Genomic DNA, 27,461 nt, shown 5'->3' with positions numbered 1-27,461 from the left:
CCCAGCGGCTGTGGTGACCGTGGAACATCACAGGCACTCGTCTGAGTCACTGTCTCCCAAGTCAATCTAGACACACCTGAGACTCACCCAGCGTCGGGAGGCAGGGAGAGGCTGCCCTGCCCAAGTCCCACTGACCCATGGTCCCTACTGACCCGCGGTCCCTGCTGACCTGTGAGTCCTGCTGACCCGCTCCACTGCCCACCATCCGTCCTTGTCTGCCCGTCCCCGAGTCTTGGGCTGAGGTCACTGGGCGGAGGGAGGGCTCAGACCTGCTGGGCACAGAGTCAGCTCTGGGCCGGCTGGCCGGCGTCACCAAGGCCACCAGAGAGCATTGCAGGCCCAGGAGCTCTGCGGGGTCTGGGCCCCACTGTCCCCCCGGGGCGAGCAGACACAGGGGTTCGCGGCTCACCTGCTCATCGCACTGGGCGCGGGGCCCCCTCCCCACAGCTGATCCTGCTCAGGACCAGGACTGGCCCCCACTCAGCGAGGGGCCGCCCCAATGTGCCCACAGGGCAGGGGGGGGGACAGAGCGGGGGTTCCTGCCTCTGGGGGTCATGTGGACACAGCCACTGCTCCCCTGCAGTCCCTGTGGGTGAGAGTCTTGTCCGTAATCGTCACGCAGACGGGCCGTGAGGATGAACTCCTCCTCCTGTGATTAACTCCAGATCTCACTGAGGCGCATGGAGGCAGGTCGTCCGACACCTACTCCCGGTCTGAGAGGGGCCAGGACGGGCAGGGCTGGGCAATGCGTGAGGGTGGGTTGAGGACTCAAGAATGCCTCCAACGTTGTATAGAATGAGAACCCGTTAAATTGAGTGTGTGTGCACGAGTGTGTGCACATGTGTACACGTATGTGTGGTGTGTGCACAGATGTGTAGGGTATGTGTGCATCGTCCATGTGTGTGCATGCATACCTGCTGTTCTATTCCCTACACAGGTTAGAAGGTCTGGAAGGAAACACGCCCCAAAGTCTAGCCCATTAGAGCCCCTGGAAAGTGGGAGCACGAGAGGTTGGAGAAGACGCAGGAGCAGAGCCCACGGGGGCGGGGTCTCGGCTCCGTGGTGCTGGAGGCAGGGAGGTGGTCTTGGGGCCACCAGAAGCTCTAGCAGCGGTGTCGCTCCCCAGTATGAGTCTGTGCTCCCCAAGCCCCAGGCCGTACCCCAGCCTCACAACAAAACGAACAACCAAGCATTCTCCAGGCCCGAAAACCTCCCACAGAGGTGGGCGGCCAAGAGCAGTTTCCTTCTCCCGGGATCTGTGGGCAGAACGTCCACCTCTGGGAACTTGCCGGAAGTCTGGGAGGAAGACCCCGGGACAGGCCGCGACACACACAGGAGAAGTGAAACTCCTATCTTCTCCACGAGAGGAAGTGGCATTGTGCGGACCGGCTGCGGGGGTACGTTCCCCACACGGGGACCCTCCTCCACGTCCACACTTCAGCCATGGGCGCAGCCCCGAGAAGGCATCGGAATGCAAACCTGCCCAGAGGCTTCAGAGAGTATCCCAGCATCTCAGAGAGGGAGGGGCATGCCCTGTCCACGCTGGGGAAATTTTATTTATTAAATTTATCTTACTGGAGTGTAGTCAAGCACAGTGTTAACTTCTGCTGTGCAGCAAAGGAATTCAGTCACACACATTCTTTTTCACGCTCTTTCCCATGACAGTTTATCTCAGGATACTGAATACAGTTCCCTGAGCTGTGCAGTAGGCCCTTGTGGTTCACCCACTCTGTTTATAATAGTTTGCACCTGCTAACCCCAGCTCCCAGTCCTCTCCTCTCCCCAGAGGAAACGCTTCCAGTAAAACGTACGGTCTAGACTTGCTCTCACCCTTCCGGCCATCACGGTGTCCGGGATGAGACCCGGTGACTAACGATCACTCACAGAGGCCCTGCAGGACCTGCTCTTGTGTTTGCCTGAAATCCTGATATGACGCTGGCTCTGGCACCTGTGTGTCTCTTAAAGCAAATGCTCTAGGGATCGGACTCCTGGCGTGGGGTGCTGACATGCACTTCACGAGTCCAGGACATCCCCATGGCTCAGGGTGCCCACACCTGACCAGCTCCTGACCTGGGGTGTCCTGAGGCCCTCAACCTGAGACCCGGTTGGAGAGCAAAGTGTGACCTGGGTCCGAGCTGCTGTCCATGGTGCAAACAGGAGAGACCGCGCTCAGACCGTCAGGAACAGAGTTTGAGACTGTCCTTCCTGGAAGAACAGCGCAGCCCTCAGAAAAACCCTCAAGACAAAAAGATTGCCTTTCCTCTCGGCCAGAGGAAACCAGGTCATGGTTCCAGGGGCTTTCGGGACAGGGCTGCCAGCCGGGACACGGGTCACACCTGAGTGCAGACACACGTGAGCACACGTGAGCGTCAGCAGGCCCCACGCTCGGTGACAAACAAGCCAGCCCCATCCCAGGTGTATGCGCGTTGGATTTCTCCAAATGCCATGAATCTGGGCTATTTTCTCTTTATACTCTTGCTCTGAAATCCCAAAGTGGAGAGCCTTGTCATTTCGAGTAGATATATTTTTGGAAGTGACCTGTTTGGAGACGGGGCCTCTAAAGTGGGGATTAAGGTCAGATGAGATCACTAGGGTGGCCCCAATCCCACCTGACCTGTGTCCTAGTGAGAGTGGATCAGGACACAGAGGTGCCCAGAGGCCCACCACGTGGGCGTACGGGGAGGCGGCCAGGTACGGACCAGACGCGGGGTCTGCCTCCACCGCGGCTGTGGGCCCGGCCTCCAGGGTGGGGAAAAATGAGCTCCGCTTGTTTAAGCCACTGGTCAGGGGACTCCTGTGACTGAAGGAAGATGAGGAGGACGGGCAGGGGACGCCTGCCCGGCCTGAAGATCCGTCTGCCAGTTCCCCGCGGACAGACCCCAGTGCCTCCCGGGGGGCCTCCTGCACCTGCCCCCTCTCGCCTCCAGGGGGCCCTCCTGCACCTGCTCCCTCTCGCCTCCAGGGGGCCCTCCTGCACCTGCTCCCTCTCGTCTCCAGGGGGCCTCCCGCACCTGCTCCCTCTCGCCTCCAGGGGGCCTCCCGCACCTGCTCCCTGTCGCCTCCAGGGGGCCTCCCGCACCTGCTCCCTCTCGCCTCCAGGGGGCCCCCCGCACCTGCTCCCTGTCGCCTCCAGGGGGCCTCCCGCGCCTGCCCCCTCTCGCCTCCAGGGGGCCTCCCAAACCTGCCCCCTCTCGCCTCCAGGGGGCCTCCCGCGCCTGCTCCCTCTCGCCTCCAGGGGGCCTCCCGCACCTGCTCCCTGTCGCCTCCAGGGGGCCTCCCAAACCTGCTCCCTGTCGCCTCCAGGGGGCCTCCCAAACCTGCCCCCTCTCGCCTCCAGGGGGCCTCCCGCACCTGCTCCCTGTCGCCTCCAGGGGGCCTCCCGCACCTGCTCCCTCTCGCCTCCAGGGGGCCCCCCGCACCTGCTCCCTGTCGCCTCCAGGGGGCCTCCCGCGCCTGCCCCCTCTCGCCTCCAGGGGGCCTCCCAAACCTGCCCCCTCTCGCCTCCAGGGGGCCTCCCGCGCCTGCTCCCTCTCGCCTCCAGGGGGCCTCCCGCGCCTGCTCCCTGTCGCCTCCAGGGGGCCTCCCGCACCTGCTCCCTCTCGCCTCCAGGGGGCCTCCCGCACCTGCTCCCTCTCGCCTCCAGGGGGCCCCCCGCACCTGCTCCCTGTCGCCTCCAGGGGGCCTCCCGCGCCTGCCCCCTCTCGCCTCCAGGGGGCCTCCCAAACCTGCCCCCTCTCGCCTCCAGGGGGCCTCCCGCGCCTGCTCCCTCTCGCCTCCAGGGGGCCTCCCGCACCTGCTCCCTGTCGCCTCCAGGGGGCCTCCCGCACCTGCTCCCTCTCGCCTCCAGGGGGCCCCCCGCACCTGCTCCCTGTCGCCTCCAGGGGGCCTCCCGCGCCTGCCCCCTCTCGCCTCCAGGGGGCCTCCCGCGCCTGCTCCCTGTCGCCTCCAGGGGGCCTCCCGCACCTGCTCCCTGTCGCCTCCAGGGGGCCTCCCGCGCCTGCTCCCTCTCGCCTCCAGGGGGCCTCCCGCACCTGCTCCCTGTCGCCTCCAGGGGGCCTCCCAAACCTGCTCCCTGTCGCCTCCAGGGGGCCTCCCGCGCCTGCCCCCTCTCGCCTCCAGGGGGCCTCCCGCGCCTGCCCCCTCTCGCCTCCAGGGGGCCTCCCGCGCCTGCCCCCTCTCGCCTCCAGGGGGCCCTCCCGCACCTGCTCCCTCTCACTTCCAGGGGGCCTCCTGCACCTGCTCCCTCTCGCCTCCAGGGGGCCCTCCCGCACCTGCTCCCTCTCACTTCCAGGGGGCCTCCCGCACCTGCTCCCTCTCGCCTCCAGGGGGCCCTCCCGCACCTGCTCCCTCTCGCTTCCAGGGGGCCTCCCGCGCCTGCCCCCTCTCGCCTCCAGGGGGCCTCCCGCACCTGCTTCCTCTCGCCTCCAGGGGGCCTCCCGCACCTGCTCCCTCTCGCCTCCAGGGGGCCTCCCGCACCTGCTCCCTCTCGCCTCCAGGGGGCCTCCCGCACCTGCTCCCTCTCGCCTCCACGGGGCCCTCCCGCACCTGCTCCCTCTCACTTCCAGGGGGCCTCCCGCACCTGCTCCCTGTCGCCTCCAGGGGGCCTCCCGCACCTGCTCCCTCTCGCCTCCAGGGGGCCCTCCCAAACCTGCCCCCTCTCGCCTCCAGGGGGCCTCCCGCACCTGCCCCCTCTCGCCTCCAGGGGGCCTCCCGCACCTGCCCCCTCTCGCCTCCAGGGGGCCTCCCGCACCTGCTCCCTCTCGCCTCCAGGGGGCCTCCCGCACCTGCTCCCTCTCGCCTCCAGGGGGCCTCCCGCACCTGCTCCCTCTCGCCTCCAGGGGGCCTCCCGCACCTGCTCCCTCTCGCCTCCAGGGGGCCTCCCAAACCTGCTCGCTCTCCCAGCCGTCGGGTCTCCTACAAAAGCTCTCTGGTCCCTGCGTGTCCAGGGGTTCTTCAAGATGCTCATTGTATCTTACAAAGATGTGTATTATTCAGAGGCAACACTCTCAGAAACTGGTCTCGTGAAGCAAATCCCAAGCTCAGGACAGAGCCCAGAGGCTCAACGTGCCCGACACTCGGAAATGTGTGTCAGAGAGCGAGGAGGCAGAACAGCGCCGCAAGGGCCCCAGCTTTATAGTCACTGCCCCCCAAACCACCCCGCCCCCACCCACCCTGCTCCGCCTCCCCACCCCGCCCCTCCAGAGACTGCGTAATTACCCCACAGGCAGGAGCACTTTGGACCTGCCAGCTCCCTAGACCTGTTTTTCTTCTTTAAAGGACAGGGATAGGATTTCCTGCTGGGCTTGTGGGCCCCGGGGGCGGGGGCCCGGGCGCGGCGGCCTCAGCGTTGAGCAGCAGTAGCACCGACTCAGGTTTTCTCCCGTCCTTCCTGCGCGAGCTGGCATGGCCGGGCCAGCGGCTGCGGATCAGTAGTTCGGTCACGTTCGACTCCTTCGTGACCCCATGGACTGTAGCCCGCCCCTCCCCCCTGTGCAGGGTCCCCACCTACAGGGCGAGCTTCCAGGACCTGTATCCCACCCCTGCAGCCCTGGGGAGGGTGTCTTGCCCTGAAAAGAGGCCCACACAGGGAGACCGCGTGGCCTGCTGTGCCTGGGACAGTCCAATGCCCCCTGTGGTCCTGCGGTGGGAGGCTGATGGCCCAGCCCCCGGGGGAAAGCTATTGGAGATTCATTTCCCTGTTGACCAAACTCTAGACGGGACTGCAGGACAGCTAAGGGAGGAGGCGGGCCCTGCCAGACCGCTCGTCTCTGATTCCTGAAGTCAGGAGACCTCCCGGACCACATGTGCGCAGAAAGGCTCCCTGGAGACCAAAGGGGGCTCATGTCAAGGGATGTTCTACTCAGACGCCTTTGCAGTAAAACCATCTTGTCTAAGAGATGTGTGCGCACGTGGGAGCAGCTTAAGATAGACCAAGTATGGACTGAGAACCAGGCAAATCAAAATGACTGGCCAAAGGAAACCCGGAAGAAATGTCCCATAAAACTAATTCAAGTCATGACCAGGGCCTACTCAGTGCCTCTGAGTCCACCCACGTGTCTGCCCACGTGTACTGGACTCTTTTTCCTCGAAATAAACACTTTACTTGCTTCACTCCTTTCAGTCTTTGTGGGAGTTCTTTTTTGCAAAGCTGAAGGACCAGGGCCAGGTCACTGACGCCGGGCCTAGTGACTAGGATCTGGCGCTTTCACCGCTGGGACCTGGCCTCAGTCTCTGCCTGGGAACCCAAGCCCCTCCAAGCCGCAGCAGGCCGAGGCCGCCCGAGATCAGTCCGGCCGGACCTCACACACAGGGATGAGGAAAGGGTGGAGGGGACACGGAGATGAAACACCCTGAAGTCCAGGCTCCCGGGCCGGTGCTACGTGGAGACGGGGTGTCTGGCGGGGTCACTGTAAGCCTTGAGGCTGCCTCACGCCGGTCTTTCCTATGCTCCCGCCCCCCCCCCCCCCCCCCCCCCGGTCCCTAATGGTGTATCTCTGACCCTGCCGGGGACCCACCTACTCTCCCAGGAGGGCCGGAGCCGCGTAAGCGCCTCTGAGGACCCTCTGAGCACGCCTATCCCGCCGTCCTCACAGGCCTGGCCCCGGAACAGCCCCCTGCTGCCCCAGCAGCTGGGACAGGACATCTCTTCTTTACATTTGCAAATTAATTATGGAAATATTCAAACAGACATGAGAAGACCCCTCTTCAGTGATTCTGCCTGTGTCCCCAGCCACTGTTTCCTTTTCCCTCTTGCTGGAGACTATTTAAAGCCAACTCAGATATCATATCATTTTACCCGTATCTACTCTGCTTCAGTCAAAAATAAAGAAAACCTGACTTCGCACTTTATCGGAAAAAGTGTGAGCAGCAAGCTGCTATGCTTCCCATGGGCGGTTGGGGCGCCGGTGGCTGGCCCAGCCCGACCCGCAGGGACCCGCCACCACCCTCGGGGCTCACAGTCAGCGGACACCCCGTCAGTCCTGAGCGACGGACACCCCCGGAACCAAAGTGCTCGGACAGCACACCTTATCCAAATGGCAGCAGCTCTTGCAATCAGGCAACAAGAACCGGGAGCCGCGCAGGAAGACGGGGTCCTGGGGTGGTGCGTGCACCCTGGGTGGGCGGCCCTCGGGCCCCCTCGGTGAGCCTCCGCGAGGAGCCCGTCCTCTGGCCAGTGGTTCTCACGTGGGGCCCGGCTCCTCCCACCGCCTGACCGTGGGACACCAGGGCCCTGTGGGCGTGCGCCGGCTTGGGGGGCTGTGTGGGCACACCCCCGCCCTGGGCGAACGACTGTGCGCAGCCAGCTCCCTGGTTGCGGACACGAGCTGCCCTTGCGGACGACCGTCGGCTTTGAAGGGAGGGCGTCTGCCAGCGCGGGGGCCCCGGACGCTCAGGGCAGCAGGTGTTTGCAGGTTGGTGGAGAAGCATAGAGGACATAGGGGTCCGGCCGCCTCCTGGTCCTGAGGAGGGGGCTCGGGCAGGTGCTGGCGGCGGGGCCGGCAGCCCTCGAAGGGCCGTCTGGCCATGACCGCTGGCTGCCTCCAGAAGGGTCCTTCCTCTCTCTATCTCTCCCGCCACGCTTCCTGGATGGGCCGCCTCTTATCTAACGCTCACCCACGTCTCATCTGGCCCCAGAGGCCCCTGGTCGGGGTACTGCTATCACGTTCAAGTTCAAGAGCATGTGTCCGTGGTCTGCGTTTCCTTTGGGGCCGGGTGTGAGGATGTGGCGGGACACAGCGGCTGGAACCCGCCAGAGATGGCAGGAGTGAAGAGGAGAGGCCATGGGAGGGAGGCGCGCCTGCCAGGCTGAGGGAGCACCAACAGGGGCGAGGGCGCCTGGGCCCGGGGCAGGGGGCACGTGCCGGGAGGAGGACCGTGTGGGCCCACAGAAAGGTCAGGACGGGAGAGGGTGCAGGGAGCCACCTGCCCAGGCTGGGAGCTGCCCTGTCCAGGGAGCACAGCGGCTGGGATAGGCAGAAACAGGGGGCTGGGGGCACTGGCGGCGGGGGGCTGCATGCCCGATGATTTTTAAGACCAGCATGGGTCGACGCCGGGTGAGCCAGGGGCCCCGCGCTGGTGGAAAGGCCAGTCACCGTACCTGTGGACCAGAGTCTGCAGGAGGCACCTGGGGCGAAGGCTGAGGAGGGGTTCTGTGTCTTTCAAAAGCAAAGCAAGCTAAGCTGAGGGCTTGGAGAACTTCCCCAGAATCAGCGAATGGGGGGCCTTTGTGGTTCTGTTCAACTGAGCATGAATTTCCTACACAGCTCCGTGGAAATGGACAGACAGACGTCCCCAGTTGGGGGCAGGAATGTTCCCCAAATTACTTTCCAGGCTCCCTGCTTAGACCTCCGACAGGATGCTCCGGAAAAACCAATGTTAAGGGCCAGGCGAGTTCACAACAGCCCAGCAAGACTTGCAGTGGATGCTGGCAGCGCTGTTCCTACCATATCCAGACACGGCTTACAGGCACCCGCCACCGGAAACGACATCAGAGTACCAGGGAGACATTATCCCCATGGGCCGGGCCTGGTGGAGTGGGCCGTGCAGCCCATGGCTCCATGGTGTCGGTAGGGTGGTGCCTTTCCAACGCGCCTGACTTCTGCTGTTCTGAATCCAGTTCTTAAAAATAACTCTTGGGATGCAGGGGGGCGGGGGGGGGGGGGCTATGAAAGTCCCTTAAATCTTAAATTTAAAGGACCTTAAAGTCCTCTTATCTCACCACGTTTCCAAACCAAAACTCAAAATGCAGTTTGTGCAAATTCTTCAGGGCCTCCCAATACAAGAAGCGCTTTTCAGGCCACACATGGAAACACCAGAGCACCGCGGTGCTGAACGGGGAGGAAGACGCTGTTCCGGGCCAGGGCCGCCCTGCGGGCCCAGTGGGCACACTGCGTGGCGACCACCGTGTTGGGGTCTGCAGGCAGGTCCCTCAGAGTAAAAGGCGCAGGTGGGGCGGCATGTCAGTTCCGTCCCAGCCGTGACTCACGCTCCCCAGATCCTAAGCATCTGTGGGGAGAGCCCTGGAGCGGAGGGGACGCGAGCAGTCAGCCCTGGTCACCCCAGACGGCCACAGGGCCGGGCGTGCCCACCCTCCCTTGTGTGCGGGAGCCCCAGCCCTGCTCAGTGCGAGGGGCGGCTCCGGCAGGGCCTGCACCCCTGCTTCCAAGCCTGGTTTGGGGCGGTGGGAGGCAGGGACAGGCTGATGCCGCCGGGGTGGGGGAAGGGACGGTGGCACACGGATTAAGATCCACTTATTTGTGTCTTATTTTCAGGTCGGAAAGTGTAGGCTGAAAGAGAGCAAGTTAAAAATAAAACGGTCGTTTTCTGTAAAAAGAACATTAAACCAGCGGTCACAAGTCAGGACGCCGGCCTTCGGACTCGCGGGGCACGCAGGCCTGGCCAGCAGTCAGAAGAATCTAAACTGGACTCACCTCCTCCCACCTTGGCTTCGGCAGGGAGGCCCCGGGGTGCGGGGTGCGGGGTGCGGGGCGCGGGGCGGCGGGACCTGACGCGCCGGCCGGGCCGTCAGCCTCGCCGGGCCAGGGCCCTCTCCCCGCCGGGGGCCATCCCCGCGCCCGCCTCCCCCCGCGCTCCAGCCCCTCCCTCCCCGCCAGGGGCCCATCCCCCTCCCGCGCCCCCTCCCTCCCCTCCCGGGGCCCATTCCCCGTCCCCGCCGGGGGCCCCCATCCCCCTCCCGCCCCGGGGGCCCCCAGCCCCTCCCTCCCCGCCAGGGGCCCATCCCCCTCCCGCGCCCCCTCCCGGGGCCCATTCCCCGTCCCCGCCGGGGGCCCCCATCCCCCTCCCGCCCCGCCCCGGGGGCCGGGGGCCGGCCCGGCCGCGCCCCTCCCAGGCTCCCGGCGCAGGAGCAGGTGCAGCCCCTCCCGCCCCCTCCCTCCGGGCCGCCCCCGCCCTCCGGGTCCCCAGACAGTCCCATCCCTCCCCGCCCCCATTCCCCTCCCCCGCCCTCCTTCCCCGCCCCCAGCCCCGCCTCCCGGCGCCCGCGGCCCGGCGGAAGGACGCGAGGCGCCCCGAGTCCCGGGAGGTGAACTTGGCACCCCCAGCCCCGCGGCCCGGGCGCCCCCTCCCGCCTCTCCCGGCATGGCGGCCGCGGGGCGCGCGCAGGCGGCGCGGGGCCGTGTCCCCAGGTAGGCGCGCGGGGTCCGTGCGCCCCTGGCCCAGCGCGCGGGCGCGGGGCGGGCGTCTCGGCGCGGGCGCGGGCGGGGGCGGCGGTGCGGGCGCCTGCGCGCCCCTGGGCGGCCCCTGCGCTGCGTGCGCGCCCGCGCTCGGCCCGCCGCCTCTGCTGCGGGGCCGGGTCGGGGGCAGGGAGCCCGCGCGCCCCACGCAGGGATCGGGCGGCTGGGTGCCGAGGGTCCCGCGTCCACGTGCGCGCGGAACTTTACTCTGGCCCTTTTTGTGCGGTAGGATCGATCCGTATGGGTTTGAAAGGCCTGAAGACTTTGATTATGCAGCTTATGAAGAATTTTTTTCCACCTACCTGGTGATCCTCACCAGGAGAGCCATCAAATGGTCCAAACTTCTAAAGGGCGGCGGTGGTCTCCAGAGGAGCATGACCGGTGAGTTCGGCGCCTGACCCAGCGGGCGCGCAACAAGTCATTCGGTCGCTGCCGTGCGCTCGGGGGAGCTCAGGACTTGGGGTTCCTTCGAGGCCGGGGGCGTCGCCCCCTTCCCAGCCGTGCCCCGCGCAGGCGCACAGGTGAGAGGCCCCCCGTTCCTCGCCTGGACGTGGGGCCTGCTCGCCCTTTGAGACGCATGGCGCCGTGGCCCTCTTTCCAGAAGAAGTCAGGTTTCCTGCTCCTCAGAGCGAGCGGCCAGGGCAGTGCTCCCACCGGCTTCTGTGCGGAGCGCTCCCTGTCCGCGTCAGAGAGAAAGCGGGGCGCTTCCTGGACCCTCAGCTCCTCCCCTGCTTCTCCTTGGGGGTCTTCCCCGCCCCAGGCTGGGCCGCGGCCTCCTTCAGGTCTGGATTGGAGCGCCTGCTCCGGGAAGCCTTCCAGTCTCACCCCGCAGCCCCACACTTCCTTCCCACGCCTTGCCTCTCTCTGGTCCTCCACGTGTGGCTCTTACTTATTTTATCCTTAGTTTTCCGCGCGGGGGTCAAAGATCCCTCTGTGCAGGCTGGGGTGGCTGATGGTCCCTTAGCTGTTTGTTGAATAAATGAAAGAATGGTTTGCCTGCCTGCTCTCCCCCTGATGATATCTGTATCCTCAGACCTGCCGGCAGGAGGTGAGGAGTGGGCAGGAGTGTCTCCGGGGGCGCTTCCTGACACCTGGCGTTAATGACGGTGAAGGGGTGAGGTCAGGGGTCCCAGCCGCCGGGGCTGAGCGGTGTGACCAGAGCATTAGGGGTGAGGAGAGGAGGGCCAGAGGTGGAGCAGGGCCCACACCGGCTGACGGTGGGCACAGGGGCATGGCCAGGCGGAAGGAAGGAAGTTTTTAAGGGGCGGGGGGCAGATCAAGGTTTATCTTTGAAGGCCATCCGTCATTGAAAGGTAGATGTCTTTAGTTGTACCGAGGGCCAAGCCCGCCTTGCTGCTGGGCGTTAACGTGCTTCCAGCTCACTTTGGTTTCATTTTTTTCTTTTGATTTGCTTTTTAAAGTTATGTACAAGTATATAAGAATACAAAGATACACAACTTTTGCACGTGGGAGAACATCTTGGTCACACTCGAGGGTGTGAATTGAACTGAGTTTCTCAGCTGCCCAGGCCCCCACCTCCCGTAGAGGGGCGGCTGTGACTGTGCCCGTCCCCCCAGGAACGGGGTGCACCGCTTGCCTTCATGCAGGAGGCCGCCTCCTGTCCAACAGGGACCCAGAGGTCAGTTAACGCCGCAGAGAATCACTGCAAGATACACAGGCGTTCATGAGCCTTTTCACATAACACACGTGTGGACGTGCATTCCCCTTCGATTCTGTCATTTGAGTCTGTCATCTTGAGGGCCCGCTAATTCTGTATCTTTCATGTGGAAACTGTTGTTCAGTCGCCAAGTCGCGTCCAACTCTTCGCGACCCCACGGACTGCAGCACGCCAGGCCTCCCTGTCCATCACCAACTCCCGGAGCTTGCGCAAACTCACGTCCATTGAGTCGGTGATGCCATCCAACCGACTCTTTCTGGAAATTTAATTTGGTTTTATTGAAACCACTATTATTTCTTTTTTGCTTTACCTTTTTAAATTTATGTAGTGATTGTTAAACTTTGTAATTACGGCGTAGCAGGTTTGGGAGCAGATATACTTGATTCCTGGTGAGCCTTGGCCTGGGGGTGGGGTTCTCTGTCAGCTGAGCTGGAGGGCACAGTGGCCTGGGGTCCTTTCAGGAAACCTGGCCAGGGGCCTGTGGGCTCACCTGGATCTGTCGTCTGGGGTGTTGCCGCTGAGCTGGTGCAGCTTCCGGGCGTGACGGCCGGGGCACCCGCAGCACCGTGGCACTCCGAGGGAGTGGTCAGGCGTAGCCTGGCGTGGGTTTGCTAGTCAGGAAGTGGGAATACAGCTTCTTCCTGCCAGACGTTCTGGGCTGGCGGGAGTGTCCACAGCTGTGTGACGTCCCGTGGGAGGGAGCGCGTGAGGGCCGTGGGCCCCAGGTGGGCAGTGGGAGCTCCGTTTGGGGCCCTGACCTGGACGCCAGCGACCACACCTGGAGAACCGCCTTTGCCGCTGTTCCTCAGCCGCGTCTTGCTCTTGGGCCCTCCTGTGTGTGTTCTCTCTTGAGAGGACTGTGTCCACATCTGCAGATGAGCGCTGAAGCTCAGCCTGCGTGAGGGCGTCAGCTGTGGGTACGTGGTTTCTTTTCTTTGTCGGTGAGGGAGGTCCACTAGGATCTGCGGTCTCTCACTCACCCTCAGCGCTCGGCCTGGCCGGCCGTGCCGGGCGAGCTGCCCCTGCGCCCCTGTCCATCTGGCCTGGAAGGACTTGACGACAGGAGCGCCTCCTGTTTTCTTCTTTCTCTCCTGCCCCGTGGGTGAGGGGGTTAGCACCATCTGAATAAGAATGAAATTCAAGATATGTTTAAAGACAAATATAAAAAAAACCCTGGGAACCTGCTTAACTCCTGGGACAGACAGCTGGAAGTTAATTCTTTGGGGTCGAGCTTCTCCTTAAAAAAATTTCCCACCTGTTTCTGCTGCATAGTTTACAGTCCTCCAAATGTCGGAATGAAGAGTGGATCAGCCCTACCCTTGCTCTGAGAATGGGAGAACCATTTTCTTCCTCTTCCAGAGAAACTGAGTAAAGTCAGATAACAGGCAATGAAAGTAGCAGAAGCCCTTATTCTCTGAAACTTCTGGATGTTGTTGTTGTTCTTGAAACCAACTGGGAGTCCGGAACCCTGACTGTATTCCAGGCCCTGGACTTTGCTTCCATTTTGCAGGCATGGAAGGAAACCGAGGCATGATCGAGGTATGGTCTGCCTAGCCACGTCCAGCACCAGAGTTGGGGGTTTAACCAACTTACACTTCCCTTTTTATACTTTCTATTAATTGTTTAAAACTTCGCAGTGAAGTTCACTCTTCTTGGCGTGTTGCCGTGTGAGTGTGTTCAGACGCACACTCAAGTAATCGCCCCACGCGCAAGGTTTAGAACAGCCGGTCGCCTTCAGGGTTCTGGGCGGCTGACCTGCAGGCCTGGACGTGGGTGAAGGCCTCGGCTGGGGGAGCGGGGACTAGCAGAGGCCGTGGGGCTGCAGGGGGATCCTGGAGGTGCGTTGGCGTCGCTCTCCCTTTTTCTTTGGTTTCTCTGCAGTTCTCTTAGAGTTACACCTGAGTCGTCCTCCTGTTAATATTTGTGGTGCTGCCGTGACACTGTGGCAGTGTTTTTATTCCCGCTCTTTGCGGTCCGTCCGTGAAGTTACCATGAATGTCTGTGCGTCTTTTCCTTCTGCCCCGTCTCAGTGGGAGCGGTCCCTGCCCAAAGCCAGGACTGAGCCTCCCCTTGCGGTTCGAGGGAGGATTAATTCAGGGCACCCCTGAGCATGCTGAGCCCTGAGGCGCGGTGTAAATAGTAGGAAGTTGGAGGGACAGTCCGACTGAATAATTGCTGTTTGATAGACTGAAATATCACGTCCAGTAGCGGGATGACCACGTCCCACTGGCCGAGACATTCTGGCCACGTGTGATCCTCCAGCTGCACGGGTGCCTCTGAGCTGCAGAGGGTTCTTGGCTTTCTCTGCCTCTGGCGGGTGGTGTTCAGGGCCATCCTTTCCTTCCCCTGGGCCTTCCTCCTCATCCCCCAGCCTCTGCAAACTCCCGTCCCGCACGCCCTCCGCCCTCCCAAGAGAGGCGGGTGCACGCGACCTGGCCTCCGCGAGGCGCTTTCAGGAGCTCGTGGACTGGTGGCTGTCAGTTTGAGCTGTAAGATTTCAGCAGCAGTGCTTTTTTTGCTTCTAACCTAGGACGTTGTTCCTGTAATTTTTTTCTGTTTGGTACAGTGGGTGCCTGAGCCAGTGCTGATCTGCGTTCAGGGCCGTGGCGTCCGGCCCAGCCTGCGGGGCGGGCCGGGTGGGGAGGAGGCAGCCCGTGTCCCCGCACCGCTGCTGAGGTGGAGGCCAGGCTGCTGCGGCCCCCCAACGGCTCAGCATGAGCGGAGAGCCGACGTCTGTAGGGAGGGCCTGTACCTGTGGGCGGGGCATGCCTGTCTTGCCTCTTCCTGTCTGACTTACTGATTGTGAGAGCTGTCAATGGAAGCTCTTGGAGGGGCCCCTCCCTGCAGCTTCTGGGGCGCAGGAGGCCCCCCGCCCCCGGGCCCACCTGAAGCTGCCGTCTCTCTGTCTCAGTGAAGCGCTACATCCGCAAGGGCGTCCCGCTGGAGCACCGGGCCCGCGTCTGGATGGGGGTGAGCGGAGCCCAGGCCCAGATGGACCGGAACCCCGGCTACTACCAGCGCCTCCTGCAGGGGGAGCGGAGCGCCAGCCTGGAGGAGGCCATCCGGACAGGTGACGCGGCCCCGGGGTGGGGCGGCCCTGCGGGTGGGGGCAGCCCTGCGGGTGGGGGCGCCTCTCCCAGGGGAAGTGTGTCTGCACCCAGACTCCTGGTCGTGATGGGGATGAGGAAACCTGCGCTGTCAAAGGCACACCCCTGATTCCCACTTTCTCAAAGGACAAGCAAAATGGGGGCTTGTTTGACAGGAGGACTACGATCTGAATTGGTTCAGAAAATCCTTGAGCGGGCAGCTAGGTGGTAAGGAAAATGGTAGAAAGAGTGGGTTTCTTCCGTGAGGACGCTGTCCAGGGGCGTGAGGAGGCCGCGGAGCGAGCCGTCAGAACCGACCTGGGCTGGGTGACCCGAGGACGCACAGACGCAGCTGCAGGAAGCCGCGCGCCGCGCCCGCTCTTTGCGCCCGACTCCGAGTGTCCGGAGACGTCACTCCCTGGCCGCTGTCTCGTGACCCCAGCTTCCTCGCTGCCCACAGGCTCTCACAAGTGCAGAGTCCTCAGAAAAATTGGTTAACCTAAGTTGAGTAACTAGATCTTTAGAAGAGACATCCGCTTTTCCGATTTTACCAGTTTCTGAGAACGACAAAGTTAAACACGAAATACTTTATTTAAAAGGTTGGTCACTTTAAATGTCTGGGAGGTGGGATTGACGGGGGACAGTGAGAAAGTGGCGTGGCCCCAGCGTAAGGAACAGGGGTCTCGGATCCCAAAACTCCAGTGGGAAAGGCGCTGAGCCTGCTGGCCGCACCCTGACCCCCCAGGAAACCCTGGCCGGAGGCCTCGGGACAGACGCTGTCGTGACCTGCAGGGAACGCGGGTTCCCTCTGCGGGGACAGCAGTGCTGACGTGGGCAGGGAGAGACCGCAAGTGACGGGTGGTTGTTTGTCTGAAAAATGAATCTTAAAGGCTCTATTTGGTGTAAAGAGTTTGGATACTTTTATTTTTAATTACGGTGAAACGTACACGCCTTGCAGTTTACCATCTTACTTTTCCAAGGGAGCCTCTGCCCCCTTTACGCACGAAGCCCCCAGCTCTGGCTCCACCGTCTGCCCCCTGTCTCTGTGAGTCTGACTGTCCTAGACTTCACGTGGGTGGGATCAGGCAGCGTCTGTGCTTCTGTATCTGGTTGGTTTCACGGGGCACAGTGTCCGAGAGGTCCACCCGAGCTGTGTGCGCGTCAGGGCTTCCGCCCCCTGGCTACAGTGAATTCTGGCTGAACAGGGTGTCAAGTAATTCTCCGAGACCCGCGGTCAGTGCTCTGGGGACAGACCCCGAGGTGGAATCGCTGGGCCACACGGCCGCTCTGGTCTGCTGTCAGGGAGCCTACATCAGTCGTGGTGCAGGGTCAGGAGAGCAGGCGCATCTTGCATTAGCCCAGACGGGACGTTCACCACATCTGCCTCCGGTGCAGGGGCTGGGGAGAAAGATTTCAAAACCTGCTAAAGCTTCTCATCATAAGGATCGTCACACAGGCGTGAGCACGTCGGTCAGTCTACTCTGAATTAGTGAAAAACTCATTTCCCCCGATAGGTGCCCGTTTGGGGAATGTTCAGAATTCCATGGAAAAGAAATCTTTTTTTTAAAAAACATATGGTTGAAAACTACATACTTAGAGGCAGCCAGTTTGCTGTTTGGCTCAGATCTGGTCTTTGTGGGCAGGTGCGTGGCTGGGGGCCTGAGTTTGGGGGCAGAATTCCTGCAGCTGCCTGGAGGCCTGGCGTTATCAGCAGTGTCCACGTGTGTCCCTTCACCGACACCGCCGCTCTGCTCCAGGCAGGGTCCGATGGTGTCCGTCAGCCCGCTCACTCTGCCCTGGACGCAGGCTCACAGAAATGCAGTGGGGGGCCGGGAGGGGGTGGCGGAGGTGGAAGAGGCCGCCAGGCACCCTCCTGCAGACAGAAGTTGGCGGTGATGTTTGTCTGTGCTGTGCTGAGTCGGTCGTGTCCGACTCTTTGCGACCCCGTGGACGGCAGCCTGCCAGGCCCCTCCGTCCAGGGGGTTCTCCAGGCAAGGGCACTGGGGTGGGCTGCCGTCTCCTCCCAGGGTACCTCCCCACCCAGGGATCGAGCCACGTCTCCTGCCCTGACAGGTGGTTCTTCACTGCTGGTGCCTCTTGGGTAGTTTTCAGTTTTGTCTCTTTATCTCCAAACGGACTCTCAGCTTGTCCTGCCTGCTTCTGTTTTCGGTCTTAAGAATTGGGGAAGATTTCCAAAGCTTTATGTAAACTGCTCACGCTTCGCGCACACTTTGTCCCCAGCTCAGAGAGGGGCATGGGGACCCGGCAGCGTGGCGGAGAGGGGCCGATGTTGGTGCTGGTTGGAGAGTAAGGGCTGCGGGGCGCTGGGGGCCCGGGGGCGGCCTCTGCTCGCGCCCTGAGCGCTCTGCGGGTCCCCGCAGACATGAGCAGGACCTTCCCCGACAACGTGCGCTTCCGGAAGGACGCGGAGCCTTGCCTGCAGGGGCCCCTGTACAACGTGCTGCTGGCCTACGGGCACCACAACCACGGCGTGGGCTACTGCCAGGTGAGCCCTGGGCCCCCACAGACGCCGGGGCTCGGCGGGGGCGGGCGGGGGCAGCCGCGGACGTGAGCACAGGCCGTGTTTACCGGACGTGGTGACCAGCAGCCTGCCGCCTCGGAGCCGCGGCGTGCGTGTGTGCACGTGTGTGTGTGCACGCGTGGGTGAGTGCGTGTGGCGGGCTGGCCCGGAATGCAGGGCCTCCTCGGGAAGCCGGGCGGCTGGGCGGCGCGCCAGGCGGCGGGGATCAGTTCTCTGCCCCTGGAGGTGTTCTGTCTGCAGCGTTGCAGGGACGCGTGTGCACAGCCCAGACCGTGGGCCCCGGGGCCGATCCTCGGGCCGCCGGCCCTCCTGCTGGGTGCTGTGCAGGCCACGGTGTCCTGGGGGGTGTGGGCAGGAGGGCGGGGGGTGGGGTCCCCACGCTCCAGGCCCCAAGCCAGAGGCCAGGCCTCGCGGGAGGACGGCTGGGCATTCAGAGCCGTGGGAGGTGGCGTCCGAGCAGCCCGTGTGGTTTCTCCTAGTGAGGGTTTCACGATGACGTGCCCTGCAGAGTCCAGGAATCAGGCCTGACCGCACGTGTCTGTCGACGGCAGAGCCTGCGAGGCCGACGCCACCCCGGACGGTCATTCCAGAATCACGCGTTCTAGGGAAGGACAAGGAAGATGGGGAGTTAGCGGGCAGCAGCCACACGGTTACAGGGTCTGGGGGTGGAGCCAGGGTCAGCGCAGGCCTCCTCTGTTTGTCTGATCTCAGGGGACGAGCTTCGTGGGGTGTCTGAGCCGGGCGACGTTTGTCTGATTTCAGGGGATGAACTTCGTCGCGGGGTGTCTGGTCCTGGTGACCAGGAGTGAGGAGGAAGCGTTCTGGCTGCTGGATGCTCTGCTGGGCAGAATACTCCCAGGTGCGTGGGCCCCGCTGTCTGGTGTCGCTGTAACGACGCTGCTGACAAGTCAGGGCGTGACGAGACAGGAGGCGCCTTTGAGAGTTTGACCGTCCTTCGGCAACTGAGTTGATGCGAGACGCTCTCAACGGGGTCCCAGCGGAGCGGCGGCCTCTCCCCCGCCACCCCCACCCCGCAGGCAGCGCTGTGTCTCAGCCTGGGCGCCGCTGAGCCGCTTGCTCAGTTATCTCAGAGTCCGAATCACGACGGAGGTTCCCACCGTGACCATTTCCAGGTGTCGTTTGGGCATTTGGGGAACTTCAGGGAACAAAGCCTAAGAGCCTGGCAGCGACAGCAGCTGAGAGAAGCGGGTGAAGACGTGGTGCTGGGGGGCAGGAGGGGCCGACCCCGAGAAGCAGAGAGCAGGGCTCCAGGTGCCCCCCACGCAGGGGCTCGTCACAGAGGCTTAAAGTTAGAGCATGTCGTTTCCAGTGTTCCTTAGATTCAGTCCCACTAAAATACAGCAAAACGGGTCTTGCTTCAGAAACAAGAGGAAACCTCCCGGTGCGCGGTCAGGACTGGGGGGAGGGGTCACCGCCCCTGCTGGGGCGGGCAGGGCCGTGAGTCCTCGGGCCTCTGGGTGCGCCGGCTGGGTCGTTTCAGCATGTGCTCGTCCTGCATTTAGCTGCTTCTGTCTTAATTACACCAAAGCTGCACAGAGAGTCCGCATCTCTGGAGTTCCGAGACTGCAGCGCTGACGGAGGCTGAGCAGTGGCCACGGTCCTCAGCGTCCCCGTCCCGCTCGTGCTGGGCGTGCTCGCCGCCCGTGCTCGGCGGGCTGGTGTCCGCGTCTGCAGCCTTTGCTCCGCGTTTGTGTGCATACCGGTGCACAGGCGCACACGGAACAGTGGAAGTTAATGACAGAGAAAGACACGATGGACAGGTGCACTGAGACAGCAGCTGGTTCTTTGGGAAAACTGTGGTAATAGACAGTCGTCTGACAAGACCCCTAGAGAAGGGGATGAGGAATCTAGAAGTGGAAAAGGCGCTGGAGTTGGAACCGTTGCAGGGACTCAAGAACCACTCGAGAGCTCGAGTGCAGTGAAGAGACAAACGGATGGTTTGAGAATACAGGCTGACAGCCGGAGAGAGGACATCTGGAAGGCCGAATGCACAGATAGCAGCATCTCAGGAAAACGCGAACAAGCCGACGATTCCCATTTTCTAAAAAATCTTGCAGAAAACAGAGAAAGATGAGCTTGTCGACGTGCGTTGTAAAGCTGGTGTAGCCTTGCTGTCGTGCGGGCTGATCTCAGGAGGGATAGGAACACAGATCTGACTAAAGTAATACTCACGTCAGCACCCGGAGTTGAGCGAAGCTTATAGGGCAGTGTTTTCTTAAATGTATGGCTTAATATATGGATGAATTAATCCACATGTTAAGGACGGATAATGGCTTAGTCAAGGACGGAAGGATGGCTTAATCATGGAAGGGTCACCGAGCCAGGAAGGCTGGAAAGAAGAGTGTTGTCCTGGGGGTGTTTAGTCCCTCAGCCCTGTCGGACTCTGCGACCCCATGGGCTGTGGCCCGCCAGGCTCCTCTGGACTCCAGGCAAGAGCACTGGAGTGGGTTGCCATGCCCCTCTCCAGAGGATCTTCCCAACCCGGGATCACACCAGGGTCTCCTGCATTGCAGGCGGATTCTTTCCCTCTGGGCCACCAGGGAAGCCTGGAGAGGAGAGTGCTGGGGTTGTGTTAGGTGCTGTAACAGCTGTTAGGTCAGCGAGGGATGAACGGGTCTGTCCATCTGTTGTACTTGGTACGTGAGATGTATCGAGGAGCAGGTAAAAGACTTTGAAACATCATTCCATGACGGTTGATTGCCTATAGAGAAGAAAACAAAACTAGACCCTTGCTTCAATTCCAGGCAGATTCTAAACGTGAAGAAGCAAAGCTTTGAAACTCGAAATAAGACAGAGAACAGTGTCATGATTCCAGAGCAGGAAAGACGTCCTTGAACAAAGTTCAGAAAGCATAAAAGACACGATTGATCATTTTAATGATGTTAAAATTAAAAACTGATTTTGACACAAGACATCCTCTACAGAGTAAAAAGGGATCCATACCATTAGCGTGTAAAGAATTCCTAAAAGTCTAGGTGGATACAGGTCGACAGAAAAGGTGAAGAATATGCCTGATGGGCAGTTTACAAGATAGGAGACCTGTGTGGTCCCCGAGTTGGGGTGAGGCAACCGTGGTCTCCCGGGAGCGGGGAGGCCAGGTCTCAGGGCCGAACGAAGCTGGACATCTGCGGCGTGGGCGCGGCCACCGGAGGCCTCCCCCCAGTGCCCACGACACCCCGAGTTCAGAGCAGTCGGGTCGAGGAGGAGCAGAGGCGGGGAGACTGCGACTCTAACGAGGTGGCGACGCAGGGTCCCCGGTCCCCTTGCTGGGCACCCCCGGGCTCTGCCAGCCCTGGAGCAGCATCCGTGTTGGTGTTTGACGAGTCGCTTGTCAGCCACTCAGACAAGTCCCTGCGGGACTTCACGTTTTCCCTCTCGTCCCGAGTCAGCAGAGGACTAGCCACCGGCACGCAGACATGCTGGTGGCCCGAAACTGGACTCACCTGGTGGTGGGTGAGGAGCCAAGAGACACACGGCCAGGCTGGAGGCGGGACGGGTCCTCGCAGGGCGTGCGGGGGTCTCTCCCGGAGCTGCAAACAGTCGTGTTAACCTAAGCGTTCGAGTGTCGTCCTGCTGGGGCTGGAGGCGGGAGGATCGGCCCGGACTTGGGCCCAGGCCCCAAGCCCGCGGGCTGCAGAGGTCAGCGCCGCCGTCCCTTAGCGTCCCTGCGGCCTGCTGCTCAAGCGCTCCAGGGCGTCGGAGTTCTGGAACAGCTCGGGACAGTGCTTCCGGCTCATCTTTACCTTGGGAACAGAGCTGGGAGTCTGCACTGATGCATTGTCTCTGCTGTGGGGCTGCTGTCACCCCGGGCTGGTTGCAGCTGTGTGTGTTCACCTTTTGTTCCCTTAAAATCTGTAACTGGGCTTGCTGGGTGGCTCAGTGGTAAAGAATTCGCCGGCCAATGCAGGAGACCCAGGAGACACGGGTTTGATCCCTGGATCAAGAGGATCCCCTGGAGAGGGAAATGGCAGCTCACTCCAGTGTTCTTGCCTGGAGAATCCCATGGACAGAGGAGCCTGGCGGCTGCAGTCCACAGGACCACAGAGTCGGACAGGACTGCGCGACTGAACCGCCACAAAATCTCTAACGACTGAGACCTTTTATTTTGCAAAGACCTAGATCACAGGATGAACCAGACCTAAAATGGCTTGTTTTACATCAAAAAAGTTATGCCCGAGTCTCTTCCTCCAGGGACCCATCTGCCCCCTGACTCCTGAGCCTGCAGAAAAGCCCCGCTGCGCCTCCCACCATGTCAGGGACCGAGGTGGGGTCTGGGGTGTCACATAAGGGAGGAGTCCGTCCCTTAATGAACGAATGCATCTGGGTCCCGAAGAGCTGGTCCCACCTGTTTGCCCTGCGACACGGGAAGCGGGTGGTTCCCCCGCCGCAGCTGGACAGCGAGGCCCAGGGCGGCGGCGGGGCTCGTCCTGGGGTGGTGACTCTCGGGCCCCCCCCAGCCCTGCAGACACGCTCATCCCCCCCACCCCCTGTGCTGACACCTCTGAGCTGTGTGCAGAGGGGGCGCCCCGGGAGAGGCCTGACTCGGGCCCCGGAGGGGAGGCTGGACCAGGGGCCCCTGAGAAGTTTCTCAGCCTCTGTGCGCAGACGGGACCCCACAGGTGGGGCTGGCCATTGGGGTTTGTAGGCGTTCTCAGCCGACCCTGACCCTTCAGCGACCGGCTCGGGCCCATGGCGGCTTCGGGGGTTGACCTTGACTCTTCTGGGAGCTGCCATAAGCCTCTGTAGCCAAAGTGAGACGGTGCTGAGCTTGCGTTCTGCAAATCCGCTCGTCTGCTCCGCTGAGCTGCTCAGGGCTGCACCCCCCGCCCCCGGGGCCAGACTGGGCACCGCTGGGCAGGGGCGGAGGGGGCGGCGGGCTGGACTCGCAGCCCAGCGGGGTCAAGGGGTGGGGCAGCGGGCTGGACTCGCAGCCCAGCGGGGTCGGGCGGAGGGCTGGACTCGCAGCCCAGCGGGGTCAGGGGGTGGGGCAGCAGGCTGGACTCGCAGCCCAGCGGGGTCAGGCGGAGGGGGCGGCGGGCTGGACTCGCAGCCCAGCGAGGTCAAGGGGTGGGGCAGCGGGCTGGACTCTCAGCCCAGCGGGGTCGGGCGGAGGGGGCTGCGGGCTGGACTCTCAGCCCAGCGGGGTCGGGCGGAGGGCTGGACTCGCAGCCCAGCGGGGTCGGGGGGTGGGGCAGCAGGCTGGACTTGCAGCCCAGCGGGGTCGGGGGGTGGGGCGGTGGGCTGGACTCGCAGCCCAGCGGGGTCGGGCGGAGGGCTGGACTCGCAGCCCAGCGGGGTCAGGGGGTGGGGCAGCAGGCTGGACTTGCAGCCCAGCGGGGTCGGGGGGTGGGGCGGTGGGCTGGACTCGCAGCCCAGTGGGGTCGGGCGGAGGGCTGGACTCGCAGCCCAGCGGGGTCAGGGGGTGGGGCAGCAGGCTGGACTCGCAGCCCAGCGGGGTCGGGCGGAGGGGGCGGCGGGCTGGACTCGCAGCCCAGCGGGGTCGGGGGCAGCGGGCTGGACTCGCAGCCTGGTGGCTGGGGGGCTGGGGTAGGGGGCGTGGTGGGGAGGGGCGCCCCAGGCCCCAGGTGTTAATGACCCAACGGCTTCTCCAGCCTTGGGCTTGGGGGAGCGCGTGCTCACCCTGAAAACCAGTGATGTGACCGTCATGTCAGTATTCCTGATGATTCCATTTTAATGAAAATACTTAGCAAGAATGTTCATTCCTTTGTCGCAGTGAATGGCCAAACTTTATTACACTGATTGCTTACTGAACTTTTATGGAAGTTTAAGCATTAGGTTAAATACACCATTACGATGATACTCCACATTAACAAGCTAGAAAGTTCCTTGGCAAGAGAGCGTCCATTCAAAAAACAGATGAGCAGCGGGCGTGATGGGTGCCAGCAGGGGCCTCACTGGCCCGGCTCCCGCTCTGGGTGGGTCGTCCTCTGGGAAGGGTCCCCGGGGGGCCCCCACCACCACCTGGCTCTGGGGGCACGCAGGTTGCGGCCACTCGACTGTGAGACCCGCGTCCCTGCCCCCTCGCCCCACAGCAGACTACTACAGCCCCTCGATGCTGGGCCTGAAGACGGACCAGGAGGTGCTCGGGGAGCTGGTGAGGCTGAAGCTGCCGGCGGTGGCGGCGCTGATGGACGGCCATGGCGTGCTGTGGACCCTGGTTGCGTCCCGCTGGTTCATCTGCCTGTTCGTGGACGTCCTGCCCGTGGAGGTGAGGGCGCCCGGCTGGGCCCGGGGCTGGCGGCAGGGCCGTGCGCTGACCCGCCGCTCTCTCCGCAGACGGTGCTGCGCGTCTGGGACTGCCTGTTCAGTGAGGGGTCCAAGATCCTCTTCCGAGTGGCCCTGACCCTCCTCAAGCATCACCAGGCCTCCATCCTAGAGGCCACCAGCGTCCCCGACCTCTGTGAGAAGTTCAAGGAGATCACCCGGGGGCGTTTCGTGACCGAGTGCCACAGCTTCATGCAGGTGGGTGTTGGCCACGCCCGCGGCCCCCCGGGTACCCAGGGAGGGGCTCCAGGACACCAGCGCGCTCACCCCGCGCCCCCCGCGCTGTCGGTGGGGGACGGTGCCACCTGAGACCCGCCCCCGAGCCTGTCAGGCTGCTCCTTGGCTTCTTCCGAGCCTGGGAGGCGACCCCATCCTGGACCTCCCCGACGGCCCCGTCTACGCCGGGCACACGCTCCTCAGCCCTACCGGCTTGCCTTCTCTCCGCCCTGGTGGGGTCACACCTGTCTGTCCCCCCCGCCCCCCGCCGTGTTCCAGGCCCGGTGCAGGCTGTGTAGACAGCTCAGATCACCTGAGTTGGTGACCCGGGTGCTGCATCCCACAGGCCCTCAGGGAGGCGGGGACGGGCAGGGATCAGGGGGATGGGTGACCCAGGGGGGACAGGGGACCACTGACCCCAGCCACTGCTGGACTGCGGTGTGGACACTCAGGCCGTGTGGCTTTGGCGTCTGGCTCTTGGGCTCAGCGTGATGCTGCCGGGGAGGGGTGGGGGGCTTCCAAGTGCAGCGGGTGCCCAACGAGGGCCAGTGGCCGGCCTGCCTTCCCTGACGGCTGCGTGTCCGTGGTGGGGTGGCTGGTGTTCTGACCTGGACGTGCCCTGGGCCCTGTGAGCTGAGTGGACTCGAGGGGATCGCAGAGGGTGAGGTGTGCGGAGCATCTCCCCAGACGGCAGAAAAAGTGCTGTGTAAAGAAACAGGTCTTTGCACACGGCCGGTGTGGCCACTCACCTGACGCGCTGGTGGGAAGCGACCCTGGTCTTACTTCCTTGGGGGTCTCTATAAACTTGTGCATTTCTGCAACACTGCAGTTTATGCATCAGAGCTCTCTCAAGTCCTGCCCCAGAACATCTAGAATCTCCTAGATCCCACGTGGATGCTAGGAGCACTGTAATATGAAGAGGCCAGCTGAACCCCCAGAAGAGCCTGTTCTCCGGCCACTGAGACACCCGGGTCTCGCCCCCCAGGCTCCTTCCCTTCTCCTTGTCGTGAGGCAGTTTCTCTCTTACTGGAAACAAGTCTGAGTCCCTGCTTCCGCTTCTCAAGTCTAGTCTCTCCTAGCCCCCAAGTAGGTTTCAGAGCTGCTAGAAGAGTCAGCAGTCACAACAGGGTCAGAACTCAAAGAACTCAGTACAGGGAAGAAAAGCAAAAATAGCAGACTGGGACCACGTGGGGCTTGAAAGCTTCCGTGCAGCAAAGAGAAGCAGTGGCAGCTGAAAAGGTGACCCCCCCGAACAGGAGAGTGTGTGTGTGCAGGCCACATCCAGACGCACGGAGCCCTCAGCTGGACACGGAGCTGAGGTGTCCCGTTCACAGACCAGCAGAGGCCCCGAGCAGGTAGGTGTCCAAAGGCGCACAGGTCGCCAGCAGGCACGTGCAAGGATGCTCCAGTTCCCTCATCATCAGGGAAACGCACATCAAAACCACGTCACCTCACGCCTGCCAGAATGGCTGTCATCCAAAAGACCACAAATAGCAAGTGTTGCTGAGCGTGTGAACAGGGAGCCTTGTGCACCGTTGGTGAGAGTGTGAAATGGTGCATCCACCGTGGAAAACAGTATGGAGGCTCCTCAGACGCTGGAGAGCTGCTGTCTGATCCAGCCGTCCCACTGCTGCGTTTCTCGAAAGGAAATGGAAGCAGGACCTCCGGGAGATGCTGCCCACCCACATTCACTTCAGCGTCACAGCAGCCGCAGCGTGGACGTGACCCGCAAGGCCACACGAGTGGACGGGGAACCAGTGTGGTCCAGACACATGGTGGGCTCTCACTCAGCCTTAAGAGGGAGGGAGGCCCGACCCCTGCTCCACCCTGGATGATCCTGGAGACATCATGTTCAGTGATTGTCACAGAGGGACAAAAACTGATTCCACTAACGCAAGGCCCCTAGAGGAGTCAGGTTTATAGAGATGGACGTGGGGGCTGGGGACGCAATAGGCTGGAAGATGAGGAGGAGCTGGAAGGTGACCCCGCAGGCGCAGAGCTGACACTCCTCAGCCGCACACCTCGAGTGTCTTGGGATAAATGGTGTGGCTTTGGTGCGCACACACAAAACCAGCAAGAGTGGAGACTGGATGTTACCCAATTTTAATTCCAGTGGCTCAGAACCTCTGCCTTCGGAATCAGACGTTTACTTCATGGACTGGATTCAGCATTTTAAAACTGACCCGAGTGTGAGGGGGCAGGAGCCCATGTGCCGTCTCCCCTGCGGCCAGACATCCTGTCTCAGGCACTTTCCTGAGCTTCGCAGTGGCTGAAGCCAGGACGCGGCCCAGCCTGAGGACTGAGGTTCAGAACTGGGCCCCAGCTGCACGCACACCCTGGGACCATATCCACTCCCCGCCCCACCCCTGGTCCTCAGAGCGCTTTGCTGAAATCACTGCCGGCGTTTGGGGGGCACCAGCGGCCTGTTCTTGCTCAACCCTGCAGTAAACCCTCCTCCGCTCCCCACGGCCCGCCTCTCCTGGGCTCCCCATGCCCTCATCCTCTCGGGGAAGGGTCCCCTTGCCCAGCCCTCCAAGGAGAAGGGCTCCCCACGCCCTCACCCCCTGGGGGTGAAGGGCTCCCCACGCCCTCATCCTCTGGGGGGGAAGGGCTCCCCACGCCCTCATCCTCTGGGGGAAGGGCTTCCCTTGCCCCGCCCTCCCAGGGAAGGTCCGGCAGCCGCAGCTGCAGCGCCCCCTGCTGGCCCCCCGGGGCGGTGCGGCCGCTCGGAGCTCTGTCACTGGCCGCCTTCTGCTTTGTCACGTGTGAAGGAAACTGACCTTCCTCCACTCGCTGCCCTCAGCGCGGCCACCACCAGGAGCTGGGAAGGTCTAAATGAACCCGTTTCTGTTCCAGAGAATATTCTCGGAGCCTGGCAGCCTGTCCAGGGCCAGCATCGCCCGGCTGCGGGAGCGCTGCAGGGCGAGGCTGCTGGCGCAGGGCTGACGCCTCAAGCTGCCACCTCCGGCTGGAGCAGTCACTGGCGACTGAGCGGTCCTTCTGTATGTGCCCTTCACTGGGAGCTGTCTGTTGTTTCTAAATATATATTTTTACCTGAGATGCTGACGTATGTATAGCGTGAGGTGCGTGTCTGTGTTCGTTACCAATCTAAGGAAGTGGTTACACAAACGGCGTGTAAACCAGGGGTAAGATTGAGGAGCTGTCATCCCAGACCTCCTGGGGAGAAGATGCCCCAACGAGCCCCATCCTCTCCCGGCTGGAGGCCACGGCCCTCCACCCTGCCGCTGCCGTCTCCCTCCGCCTGGATAGGGCAGCGCTCATGGGAAACCCCTCGCCCAGGCAGGCTGTGCCCTGCCCGGGACGTGCGGACGGTGGGCCCAGCAGGGGTGGGGGAACAGCGTTTCCGGGGAGGGGACCAGCTGGCAGGTTCGTCGCCTCGGGAGCCGACCAGCTGCACCTCGAGGGGCACACCCTCCGGC

General features: G+C 62.6%; 2 protein-coding genes across 13 annotated transcripts; both read left to right on the top strand.

Moving 5' to 3' along the window:
• The first annotated feature begins 137 nt into the window (after positions 1–137).
• On the top strand, positions 138–6,984 carry LOC136144160 (nascent polypeptide-associated complex subunit alpha, muscle-specific form-like). Its single transcript, XM_065901819.1, has 5 exons — positions 138–171; positions 666–755; positions 2,928–4,938; positions 5,278–5,455; positions 6,931–6,984. Exons 1-5 carry the CDS (start codon positions 138–140, stop codon positions 6,982–6,984), a joined length of 2,367 nt encoding a protein of 788 aa, XP_065757891.1.
• A 3,012-nt stretch (positions 6,985–9,996) lies between these two features.
• GRTP1 (growth hormone regulated TBC protein 1) lies at positions 9,997–27,079 on the top strand. 12 transcript variants are annotated; one of them, XM_065902442.1, is made up of 10 exons: positions 9,997–10,145; positions 10,423–10,574; positions 14,783–14,941; positions 17,339–17,463; positions 18,262–18,358; positions 23,574–23,749; positions 23,818–24,003; positions 25,278–25,376; positions 25,668–25,796; positions 26,135–26,871. In XM_065902442.1, the coding sequence occupies exons 1-10, from the start codon at positions 10,099–10,101 to the stop codon at positions 26,195–26,197; spliced, it is 1,233 nt and encodes a 410-aa protein (XP_065758514.1). In that variant the 5' UTR covers positions 9,997–10,098; the 3' UTR covers positions 26,198–26,871. The 12 variants fall into 12 exon arrangements, 11 of the variants coding, with proteins under 11 accessions (XP_065758514.1, XP_065758519.1, XP_065758518.1 ...); XR_010658564.1 differs by lacking the exons at positions 25,668–25,796; positions 26,135–26,871 and adding an exon at positions 26,878–26,895 and having other exon boundaries at positions 24,851–25,376; XM_065902447.1 differs by lacking the exons at positions 25,668–25,796; positions 26,135–26,871 and adding an exon at positions 26,878–27,079.
• The last annotated feature ends 382 nt before the right edge of the window (positions 27,080–27,461 follow it).

Source organism: Muntiacus reevesi, chromosome 11 (assembly GCF_963930625.1).
Source record: "Muntiacus reevesi chromosome 11, mMunRee1.1, whole genome shotgun sequence".
NCBI lineage: Eukaryota > Metazoa > Chordata > Mammalia > Artiodactyla > Cervidae > Muntiacus > Muntiacus reevesi.
The sequence above is the reverse complement of the archived record's forward strand: the minus strand, read 5'-3'. Positions and strand labels throughout refer to the sequence as shown.